This window comes from Accipiter gentilis, chromosome 7 (assembly GCF_929443795.1).
Source record: "Accipiter gentilis chromosome 7, bAccGen1.1, whole genome shotgun sequence".
Lineage (NCBI taxonomy): Eukaryota > Metazoa > Chordata > Aves > Accipitriformes > Accipitridae > Astur > Astur gentilis.
Window position 1 is genome coordinate 4,804,464 of NC_064886.1, and position 18,546 is coordinate 4,823,009.

Sequence of the window (18,546 nt, forward strand, 5' to 3'; positions counted from 1 at the left end):
TGCCTGTGCTGAGAAACCCCAGAAGGGTAGCGGGGGGATCCCCGGTGGCCCAACTGCTGTTTCCCGCTGCCCGTTCTTCTGGTTTGTGCTACTGGGAAAAGTGGTGCCCACGGATGGAAAATTGCTGGAAGTAAACACGGCTTGTTTTTGCATCCATCTGTTGCTGAACAGTCTCCTTTCATGTGTGCCGTAGAAGAAAATATCTTAATGTTTCTCAGATGTAACAGCTCGCACAAAGCAAGGGTGAAAAACATACCAATGATAACCAGAAAGCCCGTATTGCTTTTGTGTTTGTAGAGAAAGAGAATACTTGCCATTAAAGAATAAGGATGTGGAAGGAGTGAGTGACTGTAATAAAATTCTTAGCACTTTATCACATTTTGTGAGATGGTAATTTCACTGCTTCAGAAATACTGACTGGACAGAACTCAAAGTTTTTGCTGGGGAGTCAGACATTCTTATGTTGTAGACAGCACAAAAATCTTCCACCATGAAGCCATGAGCTGGGACGGGATCCATCTGCTGTAGGAAGTTATCTTTCAAAAGCAGGTGAGAAAAGACACACAAGATTCATTAAGATGTGTAAAATGTATCAGGCAAAAAGCATCTAATTCCCCCACCTCTGACAAGGGAAAGAAAACATGCATCTTCTCTACCTGTGCCTTTTGCTTTGTCCATAAATACGGAACGACAAGTTCCATGGATAACAAATTGACCTCCAAAAAGGCATTAAAGCTTTAACTCAAAAAACCTGATGACTGTACGGGAGATGCTCTATTTAGCACTCTTACCCAGCTTGCCTTGGTGGATCTTTCATTAGGCTTAACGATACTCTTCTGGCCATTTCCTTCTAACTGGCTGTTAGAGGCATGGGGATTTCTGTAACAGATTGTGACCGTGTTTCAGCTCGATTATTTGCCTTCGCAGATGTCAAGCGGCAGCTGCTTCAAAGCATGTTTTACTCAAGCAGATCAGGCAAAGTTCAGTGTGCTTATGGGCCTACTCTTTGAAATATGGCAGTTTCCAGAGATACGATCCAGAAAAAAACAGATGAATGCATGTCACATACCAGAAATAGCTGTATGGTCTCCCACCTTTCTGGTGTGGTATTGAAAACAGAAGTTCTTGGAAATGGCTCTTGCTGAATGAAGGCAAAAGGCCACAGACAGATGGAAACTCTTTCGCATGGAAATTTCAAGGAAGGAAGAGTATTCCCAAATGTCATTTAATACTAAATTAAGATACCGTTGGGTTGAAAATACAAGTAAACCAGGGAAAACTGATGAGAAAAATACTGATAAGAGGTTCAAGGACTTGGATTCCTGATATATGTATGACTTTCATAATTAAGAATTTTAGGAGGGGGTGTTGTGCGTACCATAAATATCAATGTTATGTTTGACAATCTTGTGACTTAGATCATGAAAAAGTGAATAAATCAAAGTGATTTGTTCTCATGCACACCATGAGAATGAACTGGCAGCTAGGGCACAAGATTCTTCTAACTCTAAGCAATTACTGGCTACCAATTATGCTGAAGAATGATACACATATCAACATTAGAATATACATAAATATAAATTATATTTCTATTCCCATTATGCACATGATCTATAGCTCTTTGAAAGCTGATTTTCTTAGCTTTGGTAAGGAAAGTATTCCCTTGCATCACTTAGTGCCATTCAATGTGATTATCCTTTGCCAATGGGAGTAAATCTGAATGTCCCACCTCTGTTCTCCAGCTGAGCTACTGTTTTAGATAAATCTGTTCCCCTCCTATTAACCTTAGCTGTAAATAAGAATAACATTTTCATTCTCTTCTTGTATACCATCTTTTCCATTCATCCAATCTCATTCATTGCCTGTCTCTGGATCTTTTCCATTTTAAAAAGAAAACACTTGCTGTAAGTGGAACAGGGGTGCTATGAATAAGACATTATAGAAATGCATAATAGTAACATTCCATTCTTTTGAGACTTAACACATAAATAAAATGTTAAAATTATCACTGCGCAGTGAAAATATTCCCTGGCTATGTTGTCTATAGCAATAACTGTATTTCTTTTCAGATTGCTTTAGTTATGGTATGACACCCAAACAATAAAGACTGTTCTGAGCATTACTTAATCCCATGATTATAATACCAAAAATCAACCTTTTTTTTACTTTATCTGTAGTCACACCGTGACTAGTCCAAGCTGGTCCAAATTTCACAAGCTTATCCTTGTTTTAATCAGCATCTGGAGGATATCATTTATACCTTTGGGGCCTTGTTAAATCGGATATTACACCGAGATGCCAAATTTTTGTTTGAATGCTGAAGCTGTGCCAAACCATGCTGCTTTACAATCTTGTTGAAAGTGAGGTAGCTTGCTCTGTTAGAGAAATTTTCACGGACAGCAAATACACTGCTAGCGTGGGTATGACAGCTTTACAACACGTGTCCTAATGCCATAAGCACGATCAGAATCTATCTTCATCTTCACCTCAAGTACAAATGTTCCAGTGTGAAACACCAATGCGTACGGCAATTCCAGCCGGGCTGCTGGATGACCACTTTGACGTGGGTTTTGCCAAGCCTGTGTGCTACCAAAAGCAGTATGAAGGCTCAGTACAGCCGTGTTTTTATATCGCTGAACACTTCCCGGCTTGCGTGTTCCAACCTTCACGCTAGAGCTCTGTAGTCTCAGGCCACCTGTCAGTAGGCAGGCCTCAGACAATATCCTTGGTCTTTCTGACAGGCTCCTTTGGTGCTAACCTCCCTCCACTTCTTAACTATTCCGTCGTAAGGCTTGCCTTTAGTGGGAGGCCTTGGTTTAGGATTCACCCATTCTCCACCGTGTAAAACAACAAGCAATTTTGCGAGTTTCTGCCTTGGTGTCCTCAGGACTGGCGGGGTGCCCTTGAAGCGGGGACAAAACCCTTCAGAGTTGCCTTCTTGGTCACCTCTCTCAGCTCTGACATCTCCTTCAGACACCAGGTCCCCTCCTCGCCCTCCCTTCTGTCCCTCTCTCTGGCTATGTGGTTTCTCACAGCTGTGTAAAATACCTTTATAAAGCTCTCCGTTCCCATCCTGGAGATGCTCCTCTACACAGGTCCTAGCGCTCTGCACACACATTTGAACAGTTTGTTTCCCTCAAAGCTGCCGCCTTCCTTCTTCCCCTGCTTGGGCCGAACATTTGCTGCCGTTGATACGAAGTTTTTGCTCTTTTCAGAGGCAGGTGTTTGGACACGGCCCCCGCAACACCTCACGACGAGCGGGGCAGCAAAACTGTAACCGAAACAGAGCTAAAAATCACAAGGAGCGCGCAGGCAGGGGTGACGGTGAGGGCGGCGGCGGGGACAGCCCGAGCGGTTCGCACCGAATCGGTTCCCTCGCTGAGGTAACAACCGGCCGGGGGGGGGTGTGGGGGTGTGGTGTCTGCTTCGGGGGCTTGGGGGAAGGAAGAGCCGCCCGGCAGCGCTGACCGCCCGGCCCGAGCCGCCGCCGCCGCCGCCGCGTTTCCACGGAGCCGTCCGGCGGGGGTCAGCGGCGGGAGGGATTCCCGGGCGGACGGAACGCGGCCCCGCGGCCCGGTGCGGCGGCGGGGAGGCCGGTCCCTTCCGTCAGGGCCGGGCTTCCGGGCGATCAGGTGACGGCGGCGGCGGCGGCTGGCAGGGGAGCGGCTCGGGGCTGCCGCGGGGGAGCAGCGAGACCCGCCGGTGAGCCGAGCCGATCCTGGCTAGTGGCGGGGGGCGGGGGGACGACCGAGGCCGGGCGGCGGCTTTGAGGCGCGAAGGGAGCGGGTCGGGGCCGGGGCCGGGGGCGGGGGGGAGGCCGAGCCGTGCCCGGGAGCCGCGGGAAGGCCGGAGCCGCCTGCGCCCGTTTGCAAACGAACGAGGCGGAGGCGCCCGGAGCGGGCCGGGGCCGCCGCGGGAGTCCAGCCCGGCTCCCGGTCGCAGTCTCACAGCCCCGGCCCCCCCCCCCCCCCCCCCCCCCCCGGCAGGCCCTCTCTTGCCGGAGCTCCGGCTGGCGGCGGCGGCGGCGCGCAGGGCCCGGCGCCGCCTGCGAGGGTTTTCCCCCGAAATCCCCGTTTTCAGCGGCTTGCTGGTGCCTGGTCCCCCTCTCTTTGCGGCAAAGCTGAAACCCTCTGCGAGGAGGAGCGCCTGCTTCGCCTTAGATAAATGTCTGGCTCTAGGTATGGTCGTAAAGCATTAGCTTTTGGTACGTGCCATTGTTTTTTTGGGTTTTGTTTTTTTTTTTTTTCTGTCGGGAATTGCTTATTACTTCTTAAACCACATCAGAACTATTTTATTTTATTTTGCTGCTAACCAGGTTAGCCCACTTCAGGGCACTTAATGTTTTACATAACACTCCAAACCAGGAAAATGCTCAGGCAGTATTACCCAACTGGTTATATCAATTTCCTTTTTTTTTTTTTTTTTCCTTTGGACTTTACAAAGCAAGAGGATAGAAATCTTTCTCTGAAGATTTGTGCAACGTTTTCTCGGAGTCTATATTATACTTCTATGAAATCGTTAAAAAAAAGAATTACTTTCATTACTTGGGGTTTTTTTGATAGTTTGTCACAACGTCTTGCATTTGTGAGGTATGTTGAATCCTTAAGAGTTGCCAAAAGCGCCTTTCATCAGGGCTCTTATCCTGGAAGCAGCAACTGTGACACAGATGTGTGTTGCAGAATCCCAATTAATGAAATGAGGCCAAGCGAGGGCACGTTGGTCTGTAAGGCAAATGGCTGATTTTGCAAGACCAAATGGTCACACAAACATATACGTGGGGACCACTTCATGGTAATACTAAAAAGCAGGTGCATGATGCTGTACAGGTTACAGGAAGTTAAAAGATGAACTCAGAAAATGTTTCAGAGGTGTTAAAATGTGACGTGTTTGGGGGACAGAATAGAGTAAAAAGGTAGTGAGAGATAAATGTGTATTTAATGATTAACAGTGGGACTTCAGTCGTGTTTGCCAAGAATATCTAAAAACGACTGTCAAGAAGTAAATGTACTTTCTTCTAGGCACTGTCAACAATCATGAACTAAGGTTATGTGTTTGTTTTACTTGAAGTCCAGGCAATTGTAATAGGTTAAGAATCATGTTTTTGTTAAACTTATGAGTGTGTGTATTTATATAAACTCTGAGCAGTATTTTTAGATTTAGATAGAATTTCTAATGTTTATAAGATTGGTCATATGTGTCTGAAAATGACATTGTCACTGTAGTGATAAGAAAAATAACCTGACAAGTTTTCCTTTTGATTTAAACAGCAAGAAGTTCAGAAAGTACTTCAGAACTTGTTTCAGAAACAAACTAGATCGTTTCAATTTCAGTAATCCTAGGTAAAATAAGATTCATTAGGAAAGATACATGGAAAAGTGTCTGTCTTGTGGAATTTTACATCTAACAATGCTCATCTTTTTATTTCATTGTTATGTATTAGATATCACAAAGAGGAATAAACTTTGGGTTTTATTAATAAACTAGCCAGAGTCCAATATCCTCGCCAGAATTTTTTCTCATTGCTTGTGAAAGAAGATTAGAAAGTAAATGCTTCAAACATCCTAATGTTGTAGAGCTGTGAGCATATATTCTACAACTGTTTCATACAGATGACATTAGCTTCTAGTTTATATTCCCTCTGTCTTTCTCAGGTTGAATTATTGTTCACCTGGTGTTCTCCCAGTTTGTCTTCAAGTGTTTCTCTTGTACTTTTACTGTCAGCTCAGTGTATTTTGGCAAATGCGTAATTTTTCATTTGCTGAGTTCAGAAACATGATCTTTTACAAGCTATTGGGCTTGTGTTTTCCTTGCATGCAGTTTCTCTCACTAGATTTATAGATTTAGTTTTTAAAGTATTTGAGTAAATTTCTTTCTTATTGCCTGTTAGTGAGATTTATACACAGTATTTATACACAGTACGTAGACCTTACCAGTTTCCTGCACTTACTTCTTTCGTGGACCTCCTGTGTTCTCAGTTGTCATGAAGCTTTGAGGTCCCAGTGTGCCATCTGCTTGTCAGAGGTCCAGTTTCACCAGCTCTTTCAGCCACGCTTATTCTTTATGCAACTCAGTGGGATTTGTGCTGGATCCCTAAACACGTATCTTCACTTCCACGTCTTCTTCATACTCCACCAGACTTTTTTTATTTAGGAAGACTACTTGAAAATGGGTTCTTTGTTTCTTAGCCATTCATCTGCTGCCACTCTTGGTTCTTGGATGTAATAAATGTCAGTAATTCAGTCGTCTTCAGAACAACCTGTTGGGATATCATAGGGTTCATGATTTAGAGGAAATAAACAGCTAATATAGATGGCTTTTAAGTAACAAAGGTACTGTTTTCCTGTAAATATATGGAGAACAAAGAAGCAAGAAAGAAAAAAGAGAAGATTTTTGAATGCTTGCAGTTAGATCACAGCTGATTTTTATATCCTTTCACTTCTTTTGTTTGTTATCATGCATCTAGGTTTGATTTGGAGACCTGATCTAAAGGACAAGGGTTTAGCAAACCTGGATTGGCATCTCTAAATTCTGTTTACTTAACCCCAAGAGCCATGTTATACCCTAGTGTACTTACAGTCTTCCATCTGAACTCTAAATCAAAATGCAAATGGTGTTGGTTTGTTGTGTTGATTTTTTAGTTTGTGGTTTGCTTGTGTTTTGTTTGGAGTTTTTTTCCCACTAAAAAGTTTTATCTCGGAGTTTAAGTAGTTCAAGTGACATTTCAGCAATTTTGAGCTTGTTCTACACTCAGAACAAGTTGAATTTGCAGTTGAACTTCTACGTTAGGATTCACAGACTATGCTTACAAGTGACAGAATATATGATTATCAAATGTAGGTTTAGTCATTGGATGCTGTTTTGTGCTTGCTTCTTTGTGTATGTGCAGCGTGATTTGCGGATGAACAGACCTGAACAGCACTTGTTATAGACCTACTTATGTTAAATGGTATTCCATGGACAAGAGCAAATGTTTGAGAAAGCTTTTCAGAATAAGATTGATTATTTTTGTCTTTTGATATATTTTTGATATTTTAAATTGGTTATATCCTAATAGGTCATCAGGCCCAATCAGCCTATGGAGAAATAATCAGGAGAGGATCCCAGTACAGACGAAGGAATTACCTTCTTCTAGGAGAGAGTAGATTCAGTGCCTGTTGTGTTCAATCATTTTGATCTTTCTTCTATCAGCCATCTTTATTCCATTACATTACTGATATTCCTATGGATTTCTCTATCATCCTTTTTCATAACTTAATGATTTATTTATTCTTCATAGTTACTAAAAGGTAAGGGTTTTTGAAGTAGGTGTTTGTGAAGGTACAGATTTAATCTTTTTGCTGAGTCTCCAGATTTCTGGTGTTAAATATATGGAATTCAATTTGGAAAAAGGGACCTTTTCTTCTACATTGGGTTTTGGGGACACAGAAATTAATTTATTTGCTTCTTCTACGCACTTCCCTTGTGTTCTATGTCAAGATACATGAGCCAGACATTTCTTGTGCCCATTCTCTAAAATGATGCTAGTGTTTTTTACAATGCATTGAACTCCTTAGTTTTAAGGAGGTTTTCTCTATTTTGATATTAATTCCCAGCAAATATATATAGGTCCAAGTTGGTAAGTTTTCAAGTGTTAAACTACTGAGCAAGATAGGCTGAAGATTCTGGTAGTATAGATGTGTGAAAAATCCAACTGTCTTTAGCATATAGTTTGTGGGCTGACAGCATTTCCATCTGCCTTGAACTAACAAGGATTTTAATTTTGTACAATGAGCTGTGTTGCTGCTGAGTGTAAATGAAGTCATGGTGTGAAATGCTAAGAGTCAGCACTGCTGAAAGCAATGTATGTTAAAGTACAGCATCTGTGAATACAAAGCTGCCCTTCTGGGACACTGTGCAAAATGATGTAACTGAGTGAAAAAGCTCTGCAAAAATATATTTCGCTCGCTGTAATTGAGTGTCTTTGCTGCAATACCTTCATGAGGCTTGAGTATTAAGCTTTCTTGACTGTGCAGTGGGATCATATTGTATGAAAAAGCTGTTGATAATAACAGCTAGAAATACTGAGGTTTTATTTTGCTGCCCTGCACCTGTGCTTCAGCACTGCTACAAAGAGGGAACACTAAAGAAACCCTTTAATGCTTGTGGGGTAAGTTTGCAAAGACATTAGCTTCTGAAAAATCCAGGTTGCCTTTTTAAAATGCTTAACTGTTTGTACACTTGTGAAAAGTTCAGATAATCACCTGTTTCCCTCTCACAACCTTATCTAGGTATTCATATCTCTGCAGCAGCAACATGATGTCAGAGTTTCATGAAAAGCACAGTGGAATATTTTAAACATTTTTGTTTTGGTGAATTAATTTCTGTTACTGCTGAAACTCTCTTAGTTCTTGGATTAAAAATGTACTGGTAAAAGTGTTTGTTTCTGGAAATGTAACTGCTTGTGCTGAGTCTCAAAGTTTTAGGCACTGTGGAATTTGCATATCAAGGAATTGGACTGTAGAGGTTGTTGCTACTGAAATAAAGTAAATGGTGTTCTTTGATAAATATGATGATGTTAATGAGAGGTGAAAGCATGTAAGTAAATTAAAGCACATTAAAGTAAAATTTTTAGTACTTCTATGTTACTACTAGATTAAAAATATTTGATAGTTTGAAAGTACTAGAAATGCTTGATAGTCATATCAACATGCTGCTGTGATAGCAGTGATACACTGCTGCTGAGACAAATCAAGTACTTAGCCACCTTTGCTTGCCATTATTATCATTAATATTCCAAACTAATGAACATTGAACTTAAAACTATGCACTAAGTCAGTCTGTCCAAACTGTGAATTGCTTCATGATTAAATCCTCTTTCCGACTGCACTCAGTTATAACTTGTATTGAATTTTTGGAAGAGCATGTATCATTAGGTGAGCTCATTCTTCTCATAACAAGTAGCATTTATGAGAAAATAGGATGGGTTTGTTTTGGCTGTGGATCTCAGTTGCTTATCAGTAACTTTAAAATACAGGTCACGTATCAGCCAGGTCATACTACAGGACTTTAAAGTAGCTTAGTTTCTAAAAAAAGATCCCTCTAGGCTATGTTAAACTAAAACCATCAACAGTAGGATTCAAGTGCTGCTTAGATAAATCACTACCAGTTTGGAACAGGACAAAAATGCAATGTTATAATGCCAATAAGTTATTCGGGGTTTGTTTTTATTTTTTATTTTTTTTCCTCTTTCTTACTGCTAGGATTCCAACAGGAAAATTTTCTCGACCTTGTGTCTGGGTAGCTCTTGAGGATGGCAAGCAAAGGACCCACAACTTCTACATCAACAAAGAACTCTAGTACTGGAGGGACCAGTGGCAGCAGTAGCAGTAATGGTGCTGGGGACAATGCTAATCAGGACAACACTTTTGAATGTAACATATGTTTAGACACTGCCAAGGATGCAGTTATCAGCTTGTGTGGACATCTCTTCTGGTAAGTATTCAAGCCCCCACAGATAAATCAGAACATCATATACCTCTCTGATCACATAAAAGCCTCTAATTTTTATAATTGTAGATGTCAAATAAAATGTCTTGTATAAAATGAGTAAGGACCATGGTTTTGGTTTAGGAGCAGTTTGGTTTTGCCCCTCAACTGTTTTTCTTTGCTCATGTTCCAGGGAGTGGGTTTCTTGCATCTTAAACTTCCTGTATTTTTTTATCATTTTGTAAAATCAAACAAAAAAGCAGCAGCCCCACATAGACAGTTCAGTGTTCATTGGTACTACTTGGTTATCTGTGTTATTTTTATCTGTGCTGTCTGGTCTAGCATAGATATCTCGTTCAGACTGAAATTTCTTTCTAACCTATGCATACTGAAACCTGCATCTGAAACTAGGTTTGGAGGCCAAATTGTAGTTTTCATACTTACTGCAAGTTTGCTCTTTTTCCCTTTGAAACCATTTAAAAAAAAAAAAGTTATATAACAAGCTTTTACATGTGGGCTATTTCTCTTTTCCCATGGGACTGCAGTTGTAATACTAACTTTTCAGTTCTTTGATCTGACCTGGGAATGTACCACACAAATACAATAAGCGTGCAGCATTTCTTATTTGAGTAACTTGGTCTAGAATATATTATTTCTTGAACGTTAAGAAGTTATTAAGGATTGACATGGCCAAATGTGGGTTTTTTTTGGTTTATTTTGCACAGGAGGCTAAGTTATGCTCTTTAATAAGAAGGGACCTAAAAGAGCATTTCTTTTCTGTGTAAATGTATGTCACATCTGAAAATCCAGGGGTTTATTTTAGGAGGAGGTGGAAAATCACTTGCTGATGGCATGTTAAGATAAAATCAGATAAAATTATTGCACGAAAAGATTTGGAAGAATGGAACCTTAAAAATAGCATGTATCTTGACTGAATAGTGTTGTCAAGACGGCTTTGAAAGGAGATGGCAGCTCAGCAGTTTTATGTCGTAGCTTGCTTGTTTGATCCTTTTAAAGTTGCTGTATTAATTTAATCTTAAGAGTAGTTCTGTATAATGGGAATTTCTCTGCCCTGAGCAATTGGGTCTGATCTGAATAGCTGACCCTGCTCTGAGCATCAGGTTGGACTGGAGGCCACCTGAGGTACTGTCCAGCCTGAATTATTCCATGATTCTGTGAATGCAGCCAATGTTTTAGCTAAATGTGTGTGACTTCTGTTAAGATTCTGAAGTCTCATTACTGACATCTTCTTCATTTACATCTTAGCTCAGGGATATCTTTTCATGGTATCAGAAGAGAAAATCTGTACAGTCAACACTAAGATTAGTTAAGCCTCCGTATGGGCCTTTGATATGGATGAGGACCCAGGAATCAAAGGTGATATGCAGAGAATCACGTTAGCAACTTAGTTAGATTGCATAACCTGAAAAGACCAGTGGAGATGGGTCTTTGGCTGTGCTTTCAAAAATTATTTTAATGGGAGGTTATGGAACTGGCCCAGCTGGATTCCAGGATTGTTGTCTCCAAGCTCTGCTCTCTGTGGTACACATTATACATCTGTTGGATCGAGTTGTCAGTAACTAATTCCATTTTCCCCTCTTTTTCTGCCTGTGAACAAATTGTCCTGGGAATGCTTGCAGTTGGCCTTGTTTACACCAGGTAAGACAGGTTTCCTTTTACTTTGTCTTTCATCAGCTGCTGTTACTCAATAAAGCCCTTGGTTCTCTGGAGTATCCCCCTCTTTTCAAATGTGCTTCTTTCTCTCCAGGGCAACTGCAGTGTGCTAATGCAACTTCATGCGCGACACCTTGCAATCTGCTCTTTCAGCAAAAAGAAAACTTAGGTTCTGTTCCACTTGCCTCCCACTTTTGAGTTTCTTAAACACTGAGTATTCCCAGTTTTGGTAGAATAACTGTAGGCAGTTAACAGGGGTTTAGTTTGCAGGCTGAAGTGCGAAGTGTACTTCTCTTTGCATATGTAGTGTTTTACGTTGTGGTACAATTATAGAAAAGATAGATGAAAGGACGGTATCTACGCTAAACCTTGGCCTGTGCAGGACTGTTGATACTGTTTATTTCTTCATATTTTACTCCAATTGCAGTTCTGAATGTGTACACATCGGCAAGTGGATTGTAGCAGAACAACAGCCAAAATGCTAACTCCACTTTGGAGAGTGCTTGGCACTTATTAAAATGTTTTGCTTCATGGCTTTCTGAGAAATTGCTAAAGCCTCTCTGCCTGACTGCAGATGAGGTTTGCATGTTGTTGTTTTCATGGCCTTTTATTAGTTTTCTTATAATCTCCTTTCTTTTAGTGGCTAGAGACCAGGCCAAACAGACAAGTGTGTCCTGTATGCAAAGCAGGAATCAGTCGAGATAAAGTTATTCCTCTGTATGGAAGAGGTAGCACTGGGCAACAGGACCCCAGGTAAGAAATCTAAATACAACTGGTTTTGTGTGAAAACTAAAGATGAAACTTCAGTTTAAGGTCTTAAGATGAAACTATCAAAAGTGCTGGATTCACAATTTGAAATACTTTGTCAAAAGATAGATAGAACTGACGTTTCTGCCAAATATTTCTGGCTTTTTCAGGGCCTGGGTTTGCACACCTTATTTTGTGTTCAGCTGGCAATTTATTTTAATTGGGATTGGGTGTTAATTATCAGTTACAAGTGGCGGGTTGCAGTGAATGTTATCTGACTGGAGAAGCTTATATAACATATTAATGTCCTCAGTTTCTAGCCTTTGCAATGGGACTTTGTTATTCAAATGTGCAGTATCTTAATTCAGCAATGTGATACTGAAGGTTCATAAGCTGGGTGGTCTGCTTGTTCACATGCTACCTCCAGCTCTGCTGCAGCATGGCCCTATGAGAGCATGCTCTGTTTGTTCTGTCTTATTAGCCAGGCTATTGCAGATACTATTGTCATGTGTCCTTGCACTTGAGCTAATTTCACAACTTCCTGCAGAGAGAAAACTCCGCCACGACCCCAAGGACAGAGACCTGAACCAGAGAACAGAGGGGTACGTGAAAAAACAAGCTCAGCAGCTAAGTTGTTTCTCTTGATCGTGGTATTTATTCATCCTGGAGGATATAATGTGTACCTGAGATCCTGTGTGGGGATCCTATAGCTTACGTTTCTTGCTCGTCCCCAGTAGGTTGTTCATGAATAGTTGATAGCTGCGGTGTGGCAGAAAACTCCATTCCTATAGTCCTCTTTAGCATCCCAAAGAATAGGCTAACTTGAATCGTGAAAAAAGCCCTGTGTGGCGTCACTGGAAGTGCTCTTCATGCTTAATTGTTCTCCATATATAAATACAAGGAACACTTTGCTTTGAAAATTCTTTGGGGAAGTATATTTCTGTCAGACTATACCTGTCATGGAAATATATAATCCATGTGTGAACTTACTTTTTTGGCACAGACACCTGCATCTAGCATTTCCATGGGATGTTACTGTACCATGGCATTACAAGCAAAAGAATGTAGATGTCTGTTGGATACCTACTAATTTGAAGAGGGATCTGTGGTTTTGTTGAGGAGATTACATACAGTGAATGTAAACAGCAGCTGGCATAGGTTGAACAAATGTGGGGCAGACCACAGTGTTCTTTAGCATGATGGCAGCGAGCATGACCTGATGAAACAATTGCCTATTTCCGTGTAACTCAGCCTCAGGTCCTTGGAGAGCATTTGTATACCTTATGCTTCAAGCAAACAACTCCACTGGGTGTGATTAAGGAACATTTCTGTATTGAATGTATTGGGAGCTCAGTTGTTCTCTCTTGCTAGGGAGTTGCCTTCTTATTAAATCAGCTGCTATACCTCATTTGAACCTTTTAGCTGGTGCTGCTGTAAGTCAGAGGAATCTGGTATGAAGACACAGCAGTAGTGATGCAGCCCTCCTGTACAGGTGCAGGACCTGCCATGCGCAGTGCTTTGCTGTGCCTGATAGTTAATGGCAAAATCCTTGAGAGGAGTCATAGTCAAAAGACTTAACTCCTCAAATCAAGGATCAACCCAGAAATGTCTGGCTTTTATTACATGAGTGAAATCATCTTTGTCCTCCCACTGTTTGGAGGTGATAGACCAGAGGGTTTTTCAGAATTGGTAGCCCTGTTTTAATTCTGAGACAAGAGGACAGTTTGCTGGATTGCTGCTGAACATGGCAACTGTGAGCTCTCCACAGTTTTCAAACATGATGCAACTACTTAGATTCATATACAGTTGGGTCTCAAATAGTACACTGCTTTTATACAGTAGAATTCATATTGATTCAGAAGACTGAGCTTTTGACTTGATGTAGTATTTTAGTCTGAATCCCACAGGGGTCAATGTTGTTGCATTGTAACTCTTCCTTTTTTTCTCCTTTCCTTATGTCTTGCATTCCTGCCCTGAATGACTTTATCTGCCACCTTAATTAGAGTTCCCCAGTAATTTTTTTTTTTTGTACTGTTCTTCTCTATAATGCTCTATGCATCGCACTTATCACTTTACTGAATGTTTAAATGATGCACGTGTATCATGAAAATCAATGCACATTATTTTTTTACAATGCCTTTCTTATAGTTATATGGCTAATAGCTATCAATACAGAATTATTAATATATTGTTAAGACATTCTAAATAGAATTGGTAATGTTGATTTTGATATATTGTCAGATATATACTATTTTAAGTTGAGAAATGTTACAGAAATGCTTTTATTAATTTGTGGCCTTCAAGCAAGAACTGTTGTTCCTAGTTTTAATTTTCTCAGACTTTTGGGTTGCTCTGGTGAGCCTGCTACTGTGCGAAACATTTTAAAACCAAGAGAACTAAGAAGGTATTTAACAATAGTGGGCAGACTGAAAGTTGCCAGACAGCGTGATACTCCTACAGCTGTAGGAAAGCCAGTGAGAGGCAATGTCTGCGCATTTACAAAATATTCTGAAATAGGCTTTAAATGCTTGGTACCTTTTTTCTCTTCTGTTGCTTTGTTCTCTGCAGGGATTCCAGGGCTTTGGGTTTGGGGACGGTGGCTTCCAAATGTCATTCGGCATTGGGGCGTTTCCCTTTGGTATATTTGCAACAGCTTTCAACATAAACGACGGGCGACCTCCTCCAGGTACCACGCATTCTATCTTCTCCGAGAGTCCTGTCACAAACAGATGTTTTACAAACTCCCTTGTAACTTTTAAACAAATAGCCTGCTAAATGACAAAACTTTCTGAACAGTAAGGTAAGTCACTGTTGTAACTAGAAACACAAAATGAGGGAAAACATCCAGTAGAGAACATAGTCTATGGTTTACATGTTTTGTGCAAGTGCTTATAGAAGAAGCAAGTTTGTTACTTCCCTGTGATTTGCTGAAGGCCCTCCTGAGAGGACAGTGGAACTGGAGAGGGATGGTGGCACTGGAGGCTTCTCCCTTTTAATTCAAATGTCTCCTCTGGTACTCCAGCAGACTCCCTTTGAAAAAACTGAGACAAATTGGACTAGAGTTTCTAATAATAATAAAAAGGAGTCAGTAGGGGTGTATGAAGGAGACCCATATTTTGAAAACAGCAGGAAAGGACCATTTCCCGAAAGATGAGAAGGAAAAGTTTAAACTGGTGTACATTCTTCATGTCACGCCTGTGTTGCCAATGACCTGCGCTGTCCTTGGGTCGAATTAACTTGCCTATTAACTATACTTCAGTGTTCACTGAAAATTTGTGTGGAGGTGTGACTAAGCTAAGGAATATGTAAATATATGCTGTTGTAACAGCCATAATGTAACCAACTCCTTTATCTGCTTTTCATCTGTGGATTCAATACAGCAGTTCCAGAAAGGCATGGCTTGAGCTTTAGAGCTTGTGTGTTTTACAGTAGTTCTCTTGGTCAAGGCTACACATGCAGTTTTGACCGTTTTACCATTTCCTTATTCAGGCATGTTTCACCTTGATGGGCAGGAGTGCTCAGGCAGAGGTGGTAAAGTTCCTTAGGATGGAAACAGTGAACATAGCTCAGCAGTCAACAGTGAACTAAGCAGTGAACTTGGCTCAGCACTGTTCCCAGAAGTACTCCAAGCAGAGCTGCGTGTACTCTAGCACTTGGAGCGGCCTGCTGCTATTAGTCATGAGCAGGTTTACCACAAGTGCTGCTTCAGGGAGCTGATGCTTGTCCCCCTTCTGATCTTCTAGTATGGCTGACCAGTCTGAGGGTAGGAAATAGCAACAGTTTCTCACTAAGTAGATTCCTTACATATTTTTCAATTTATGAATGTACTGTGTTCAGAATATACATGATTCTGGAGAAGAGGAAGGAGCTGAACTGGTTTTGTTTTTTTTACTTCTTGTTTTCCAGCTGTTCCAGGGACTCCTCAATATGTGGATGAGCAGTTCCTATCCCGCCTTTTCCTGTTTGTGGCTCTGGTGATAATGTTCTGGCTGTTGATTGCATAAATCTTTTCCATTATTCTGTATATTCATGGCCAACAAGGCTACTGAAACAGTTACAAACTGCATCCCCATCCCATTTTAAACCTCTTGGTGTCTGGTTCCGTAGCTAACTATGGGCTTCAGGAATTGGTCGTACCACAGCACAACGAGGAATCTCGCATTTTGCACCAGAGTTGGAAATTAAACATCGGTTAAAAAGTGTATTTCAGCTCGGTTATCTTGTACAACAGGTTCCTGCTGCAAACCATGGGCCTAGCTTTGAGCTCCGCTCCTAAAAGGAGTGCTGCTTTGAAATCCTGTGCCAATCAGTGACACCAGGTTTATGTGAAAGACAGTTGCCGCAAGGTAGACTGGGCAGGTAAGGAAACTTCTGCAGTGTGATCAGTATCTCATGCTCAGTAACCACGATGGATCTGCCGGAGCTGCGGATGTTATTTAATGTCTTCACATCAACATCCAGCCTTCTTCAGGAAGTGATCTGCAGCACTGCTGAGACTCTTTGGGCACAGCACGTGATGCAAGTGGAACCAGGTTTGGAGACTGGTTTCTTTTCTTGCTGTTATTTGCCGGCGTGATGGAAAACCCCTCCTGAAGCAATTCTAATGGCTGTTAGAAGAAGGGATACAAATTTATGCTGCAATTTTTTTTAGCCTGAATTTGCTGGAGCCAGACACTGGAAGATTCTCTCGTTGTGGAGCCGGGTGGGGTTGCCGAACAGTACGATGCACCTGTCTGCCTCACCCAGCCCAGTTCCTCACTGACAAAACAGTGTTGTCTTCCTTGGTTCTGCGCAGCAGCCTGTGGCTGCACTTACGGATAATCCCCTCACAACCTTGTCACTGTAGCTACATTTATTCTTCCCAAGGCTTTGAGACTTTCTACGGAAGGTCATGTACTCCAAATAAAATCCTATTACAGATCTGAGATCAGCTTGTTTGGGGAGAGGAACAAAAGACATCTTTATGTGAGTTTTGAGGTTAAACTTGCCATACTGTAAAATTATACAGGAGGAAAAATGAGATCCTGCCTTTGCTAACACGTGCCACAGTAGGGAACGTTTGGAAGAGCTGCTCTCTACAGGTGCATACAGCTACTCCATGCCACAGCAGAATGGCTATAGTGCAAGAGTCTCTGCAGTATCTACCAAAGATATTAATTTGAAGTGCTGGAGGAGACCACAACCATTTATGTGCTGAGGGGAAAATATTTCAGAAGGTGAGCACTCTGTAGCCCTTTTGGAATCCTGTTGGGTATACAGCTTTAAAGAGTACTCCTGACGTATTTGTGTAGATTCCTTCAGAACAGCAGATACGAGAGGTTCCCTAGCAAGATGAACAGTTTTTGTATTTCTCTGACTAGGCAATTCCATTTTTTTTTCTCTTATTGTTTTTAGATTATTTTGATTCAGATCACTGATAGTCATAATGATTTCCTGCAAGATCAATATTGTGACTCCCCTGGCAATAGACAGACAACTGACAAAACAAATGAACTCGTAGAAATTTTGTTTCAATAGCTAGGGTTTTTTCTAGTGTATGGATGAGGTTCCTGGCCAGGACACGTTAATTAATTGTTGTAGGAGCTTATTTATGTAATTATAAACTGTTCACTTTTAGTATCAAGACAGAGGATGACTGAAGTTTAACTTGCCTACCTCCAAAATTCCATCTGGCAAGTAGAATGTTGCAAAGCTTCTGCAGTGTTTTGCCGCACCTAGCCAAATTCATACCTGACTTGATGATAATCTGGCAGAATATGTTGCTCAACTACAAATAGTTGAAGCGGTGCTTCAGCTTTTGTTGTGTGACACTTTCGAGAAGCTTAACTTCTTCTGCATATGGTTCTTCTCAAGGGCGTAACTTCGTAACTAGGTAGGTCCCTTTCTAGGAGAAAGGCTATTTATTGCATTCTTAGAAGCAACTGGCTGTAGTACAACGTCGCAGCTTTGACTTTCTTTCATGAGCAGGCAGCACCACCTGCTGATGAAAAGGGAAAGTTCATGTCATAGTAGAAGGGATGGTTTTCCTTCTCCTTTTTGTATAAGAAACTCGATGCTAAGAGCAGAGGTTGTCCAGGGAGGCGTAGGGTATCCCTTTAAAGCCTTTTTCTGATAAAGAGGACATTAAGACGACTGTAATAGGTTCAAGAGGTATTGAAACTGATTTGACTAACATTTATGTTTTAAAATACAGAATTTTAATGACTTGGGTTTTTTTTTCATCTGTTGGTGAGAGACATAATGGATTTAGACGGAGGTGGCTGCAGGAACATGACTGAGTCTCCTTGTTTTCTGGCAATCCAAAAATGAAATAGTCTAAAAGTGTTAACGCTTTCGTTCCTACCTTTTTCTTGGTGTGCTTTTTTGTATCGTACCACTTCCCTTCCTTGTACTCAGACTGCACACAGCCTGTAATGGCTTGTTTAGTGCATTACCATTACTGTTCACTAATTTTCACTGTTGTGAAAGTGATTTAGAATTAAAAAATGGTTTTACATTGACCCGCGTGCGCCGCCATTCCTTTGCGCTTCGCGGACGGACTGAGGTGAGGCGCTGGCCCGGGCCCCTACCTCCAGGACGAGGAACCCGTCGCTGGTCCGTGCCCCGGGAAGCGGCGGCGGGGGGGTGCTCACTTCTCCCTCCTCCCCGGGGCAGCGGCGA

The 18,546-nt window shown here is 41.5% G+C and overlaps 2 protein-coding genes across 3 annotated transcripts in view; both read left to right on the plus strand.

Moving 5' to 3' along the window:
* Positions 1–3,558: 3,558 nt before the first annotated feature.
* Positions 3,559–18,386, plus strand: RNF185 (ring finger protein 185). Its single transcript, XM_049804936.1, has 7 exons — positions 3,559–3,702; positions 9,240–9,471; positions 11,106–11,124; positions 11,780–11,892; positions 12,434–12,488; positions 14,455–14,572; positions 15,793–18,386. Exons 2-7 carry the CDS (start codon positions 9,290–9,292, stop codon positions 15,888–15,890), a joined length of 585 nt encoding a protein of 194 aa, XP_049660893.1. The 5' UTR covers positions 3,559–3,702; positions 9,240–9,289; the 3' UTR covers positions 15,891–18,386.
* The window catches only part of LIMK2 (LIM domain kinase 2), a 34,502-nt gene continuing 32,980 nt past the window's right edge, over positions 17,025–18,546 (plus strand). Inside the window, exon 1 of one of the 2 annotated variants that reach the window (XM_049804934.1) lies at positions 17,025–17,102. The gene's annotated coding sequence lies outside the window, so the exon portion shown is untranslated. The remainder of the gene's footprint in view (positions 17,103–18,546) is intronic. The other variant, XM_049804935.1, reaches the window with a different exon arrangement.